At 42.7% G+C, this 4,766-nt stretch overlaps 1 protein-coding gene across 3 annotated transcripts; it reads left to right on the top strand.

The window, feature by feature from the left end:
- The first annotated feature begins 773 nt into the window (after positions 1-773).
- LOC116379339 (deoxycytidine kinase-like) lies at positions 774-3,771 on the top strand. Of its 3 annotated transcripts, none has more exons than XM_031841281.1 (8): positions 774-845; positions 1,270-1,456; positions 1,546-1,655; positions 1,745-1,944; positions 2,102-2,249; positions 2,503-2,618; positions 3,002-3,101; positions 3,302-3,771. In XM_031841281.1, exons 1-8 carry the CDS (start codon positions 780-782, stop codon positions 3,326-3,328), a joined length of 954 nt encoding a protein of 317 aa, XP_031697141.1. In that variant the 5' UTR covers positions 774-779; the 3' UTR covers positions 3,329-3,771. The 3 variants fall into 3 exon arrangements, with proteins under 3 accessions (XP_031697141.1, XP_031697143.1, XP_031697140.1); XM_031841283.1 differs by lacking the exon at positions 774-845 and adding an exon at positions 846-927; XM_031841280.1 differs by lacking the exon at positions 774-845 and having other exon boundaries at positions 852-1,456.
- The last annotated feature ends 995 nt before the right edge of the window (positions 3,772-4,766 follow it).

Genomic DNA, 4,766 nt, shown 5'->3' with positions numbered 1-4,766 from the left:
CACACACACACACACACACACATATATTATCTTGTGACTCACCTCTAGAGCATTCACTGCATTTATTTGATCCACTGCTTTAATTTCACTTTGGCATCACAATTACGTCTTTTTCTCCCCCAGGTGTTAATGATTTCAAGATTGAGGTTGCTCAGAAGATAACCATCAAAAACACAAGCTACTAGTCGGTCACTGCTGATGCAGCAGTGATTGATGAGGATGAAAAGCAGTTAAAACTATTTGTTGTTTAAACCAGTGATTGTGCTTTTTTAAACAAATAAAAAAAGTGTAATGCCTTTTTAAATGAAGTTTCTGTAAGTTTGTCTCTTGTTGCAGACAAAATATGAATTATAAGCAAGTGACAGTTGATTAAATTACTAGCACCTTTACTATGGATTATGAGTATTAATTCACAATTTTGAAGTTATTTGAGTGGTATATGAGCAAAATTAAATCTTGGAAATAAAACACTGATGTTTTTAAAGTCACATAGTTGGAGGGAAAAGTGAAGTTAAGATAAATTCTACACCTTGAAATTTCACAAATATACTTAAAGAGGTCCAATGGTTTTCTGCATGAGCAGAAATAACGCAGATGACCTCATCCATCTGGGGAAGTGTGAGGGCTAACAACAAGTATTTCCGGGTTACAAGGAGCATCGTATTACATGTATTTGCCATTGTATTTACACGCAGCACGGTTTACTTTATATTTGTACGTTAAACGTAAAACAAATAATGTTGTCGTTTGTCACAGTTATATGTTCAAACAGGCGGGATATGGTTTGTCAAAATGCTTTTATTGCGAAGGTACAGAACTCGACACCGGAAGTAATATCTGTTACGGTTTGTAGCATTTGAGCACACTTTTTTTATTAACTAAACTTAATAATTTTACTCCCCAGCATCTAATGTGTGAAACGATAGGGTGAGCGCTATGGGAACACTTCGCCGATGTATCGGCGTACATTGGAAGCACATTTAGCCGTAAATCTATTATCACAAACTAAAACTCGTTAGCTTACATCATGGAGAGGAGGAGCTAACGTTAGCTACCCTGCTATGAGCTTAACACAGCGCTAATGTAAAGTCTTAACCATTCACTTCCATTAGTGAGCATCATAGACTGTATACAAGTTGTTTTGTAGTTGTACGGATGTCTGTCACAATGTCTGCCATCTATCAATGCGTTCTGTTCAACCGTGTCTCTAAGTTTAACACTAGTTGGATACAGGTCTTGAGATTTGGGTACAATGTGCCTCCTCCTCAGTGGATGACACCGGACAGGATCCTCACGCAAGGTGGAAACGCAGCCATGACACGGACAACTAACCTAAGTAACGTTACGATGGCTAATGAGTCGAGGAAGCGCAGTGATTCTTGTTCGAGGTGCCTGTCAAGTTCAGCTGAGGATGCAGCAACTCGAGTGAAGAGGGTTTCTATCGAGGGCAACATCGGTAAAATCAGTGACGTTATATTAACCCTTATTTCAAAGTAAGATCTTCTTTTGTCCCACGCTGATGATATGCTGATATGTGGTCTCCAGCTGTGGGAAAGTCGACCTTTGCAAGACTCCTGCAGTCCGCTTGTCCAGACTGGGAGGTGGTGGCAGAACCTGTGAGCAAGTGGCAGAACATTGATAGTGGGACCGTGAAGGTGCGCGCACACTTACCGACCTTAACATCTTTTCCCAACAAAAACCAAAGGGAAGCCGAGCTGACCGTCTCCGCTCGTGTCTTTGACAGGGGACAGACGCGTCCCCCCAGACGACCGTCAGCAACCTGCTGCAGATGATGTACCAGGACCCTCAGCGCTGGTCGTACACATTTCAGACATTTTCCTGCATGAGCCGTCTGAGGACGCAGCTGCAGCCTCCTCCGGCTCGCCTGCTCAGCTCAGAGCGAACACCTGTCCAGGTGTATGAGCGCTCCATCTACAGCGACAGGTAGGACCGGCTAGTGAAAATGAAATCAGGTCAGCGGAAGTAGTTTTGAGAAGACCCGCGAGACCCCATATGAGTGAGAAGATGGCATTTATGTGCTACTTAACTTGTTCATCAAACGCATTCTCCTTGATTTGAACTTGACTCTGTGTCCTGTCAGATACATCTTTGCCCTGAACATGTTTGAGCTGGGTTGTATCAACTCTACCGAGTGGGCAGTCTACCAGGACTGGCACTCCCTCCTGGTGGAACAGTTTGGACACCAGGTGGAGCTTGAGGGCATTATCTACCTCAGAGCTCCACCAGAGGTATGAACACAAGAGATGTCATGTTGGCTTCAAAAAAATACAATTCATTTAGCAACTTGTGAGGAAAAAGATGTTTGCAGCACATCCTTCTTTTTATCTTGTGGTAGTTGCCAGTGTTGTATTATTGTTACTGGTGTTTGTATTTGTATTATCGGTCCTGTTCCACGATATCACAAAATTACCTGATTGACATTTTAATCAATTTCATCTTGAAAAAGACACAAACGCATTGTACCCTTCTGTTGTTTGTCAGAAATGTATGGAGCGTCTGGGGCGCCGGGGAAGGCCAGAAGAGAAAGGAGTGAAACTGGACTATCTGGATAAGCTGCATGTTCAACATGAGAGGTGGCTTGTGGAGAAGAGCACTGAGTGAGTGCTAATGAGGGCATGTCCCTCTGTTGTCCTCTGCAGACTTGCATGTTTTGAATATTTTCAGTGACCACTGAAATGTAAAGAAATCACGAGGTCTTTTAAAGTGTAAAGTCACTCTCTTCTCAGCAATTATGAAGATGAAAGGATTTAACGGGAGGACATTACACTTAAAATTGGTATTGTGATCAGTAAATGATCCAACCAGCACCAGTGGTGATACAGCCGCTGTATTACAGGACGCTCTACGGATGCCTGTTTGTCCATTACCATTTTAAATGCCTTTCCTCGCAGCTGTTTGTTGCTCGGCCGTGAACAGATGACGGTCGGCAGTGTGTGGTCTGACGTGGTCGGTGTAACACAGCTCAACTCTCTCTTTTCAGATTACATTTTGAGAAGTTGAAACAGATACCTGTGTTGCAACTGGATGCCAGTGTGGAGTTTCAGAGTGACCCAGAGGTGCAGGAGGAATTTATACGAAAGGTATGTTTATTTATTGCACTGACATAATAGCTGCTACCAGGTTAAACCACACGAGGGCCTCGTCCTGAGGTTTGAGATCTCATTCCTCATCCTCACAGTCTCTGATCCAAGGAGAATCATTTATGTTTTCTGATCCGACGTTGGATGTGTTTCGTGTCTCTGATCCATCGGGATCCTAAAATATCTTTTTTCGTACACAGATAAAAAAGTTCTTCGCTGCTTTATGAGAGTCGGCTCCCATCACCAGTGGGAAACCGATGGGACCAGTCAGACCTCAGTCAACTGTGTTAACTTACATATAATACACATGAGCCTCTCATAGAGGGAAGGAAATATAAAGTAATATTAAAGGTTTTCTCTCTTTGAGAAGTTGCTGGACCACCTGTTTGTTTTTTTCTGTATACAAATGTCTTATCTCTAAATAAACTGTTCGATTGTTAAATTTGTTCTGCTTTTATTGTTTGCATGTTAATGTTTTGAGATTCACTGGCTGGTTAAAGTTAGTTGTTACACTGTACTGTTTATTCCCCTTGAAATCCAAACTAAGTCTGTGCTGTCAGTTCTATGACCATTTGGAAACAGTTACACACTCCTGACTGACAATGAACAAGCAAACAAGTATTAAGTATTCCATTTGTTGTCTGTTAACAAATAAAAACCTTATCTAATTGTTGTGATGCATTTTCCATTTTATTATCAATTAAATGACATCTTTTATTCCTAGTTTCTGTATGTGTGACATTACCTTTGCCATTGCTACTAAACAGAAAGGTGCTAATGGCTGCACAGCATTTAAAGTGTTATTTGTTAATGGATTTTTACATTTCAAAAGGATTTGGCTCCCGAGTGAGTAGAAAAGTCCGGGCGGTTTGACAGGACAATGACCTTGGCTAAATGTTGTCTTTATCTCCCCCTCCGGTGTGCTCTGATGATCACAGGGGCTGTTCAGATGCCTGGAGTGATCAGGGGTCATCAAAGGGCAGCTGTCCACTATAAAGGGGCCTGTCTGGAGCTCCGTCTGCACATAGCATCATTTCAGCCCGAGACCAGCTGCAGGAAGGAAGGAGCTCTTTTGCCTCTCTCTCATTATTGTCGGAGTAGAGTTAGTTTGTTTCAGTTAAAATGGAAGCCAGCGTCCTGACAGTTTTCTGCACACTCCTCGTCTGTTCTTTTGGATCCACACAGGGCCACAGATATTTGAAAGACCTCAAGTCCAGTTCAGCATTCAGAAATCTCTCATTTAATCATCGCAGCAGATATCCTCTATACATGATGCAGCTGTACCGCTCCTTCAGGACCGTCGATTTCTCACCCTCATTAGCTGTCAACGCCGCTACAATGCAAGGTCACAACTCGTCAGTGCACAGTTCTGACTCCGTCCTCAGTCTGATGGCCAAAGGTGAGTAAGCTGTTTAATTTTCTCGTTTTTTTCCCCCAATGATTATCTGCATCACTGGGCATACAGCACGTTACATAGTGTCAGTTTCTCCTCAGTGTACTCTATTCTCCAGCAGCTCTTTGGTTGGCGTGTTATCAGTGTTATCAGACCCTCCCTTTTTACAACCCAGCAAGTGTCAAAATGCTTATTCGACTTTAAAGGCTTTCTCTGTTTTATGTGAGAGGGTGTGTATATTAGCCCTCAGACGTCCTTGCACAGGGGGGTTC

This window comes from Anarrhichthys ocellatus, unplaced genomic scaffold (genome assembly GCF_004355925.1).
Source record: "Anarrhichthys ocellatus isolate YVR2014 unplaced genomic scaffold, GSC_Weel_1.0 scaffold4142, whole genome shotgun sequence".
NCBI lineage: Eukaryota > Metazoa > Chordata > Actinopteri > Perciformes > Anarhichadidae > Anarrhichthys > Anarrhichthys ocellatus.
This window is presented reverse-complemented; position numbering and strand designations above follow the sequence as displayed.

Excerpts from the sequence above, each read along its gene's own strand:
- LOC116379339 (XM_031841280.1), top strand. The coding sequence starts at position 1,156 with ATGTCTGTCACAATGTCTGCCATCTATCAATGCGTTCTGTTCAACCGT. Across the intron at positions 1,457-1,545 it reads TTCTATCGAGGGCAACATCG|CTGTGGGAAAGTCGACCTTT; the intron begins GTAAAATCAGTG and ends TGTGGTCTCCAG. Across the intron at positions 1,945-2,101 it reads CGCTCCATCTACAGCGACAG|ATACATCTTTGCCCTGAACA; the intron begins GTAGGACCGGCT and ends GTGTCCTGTCAG.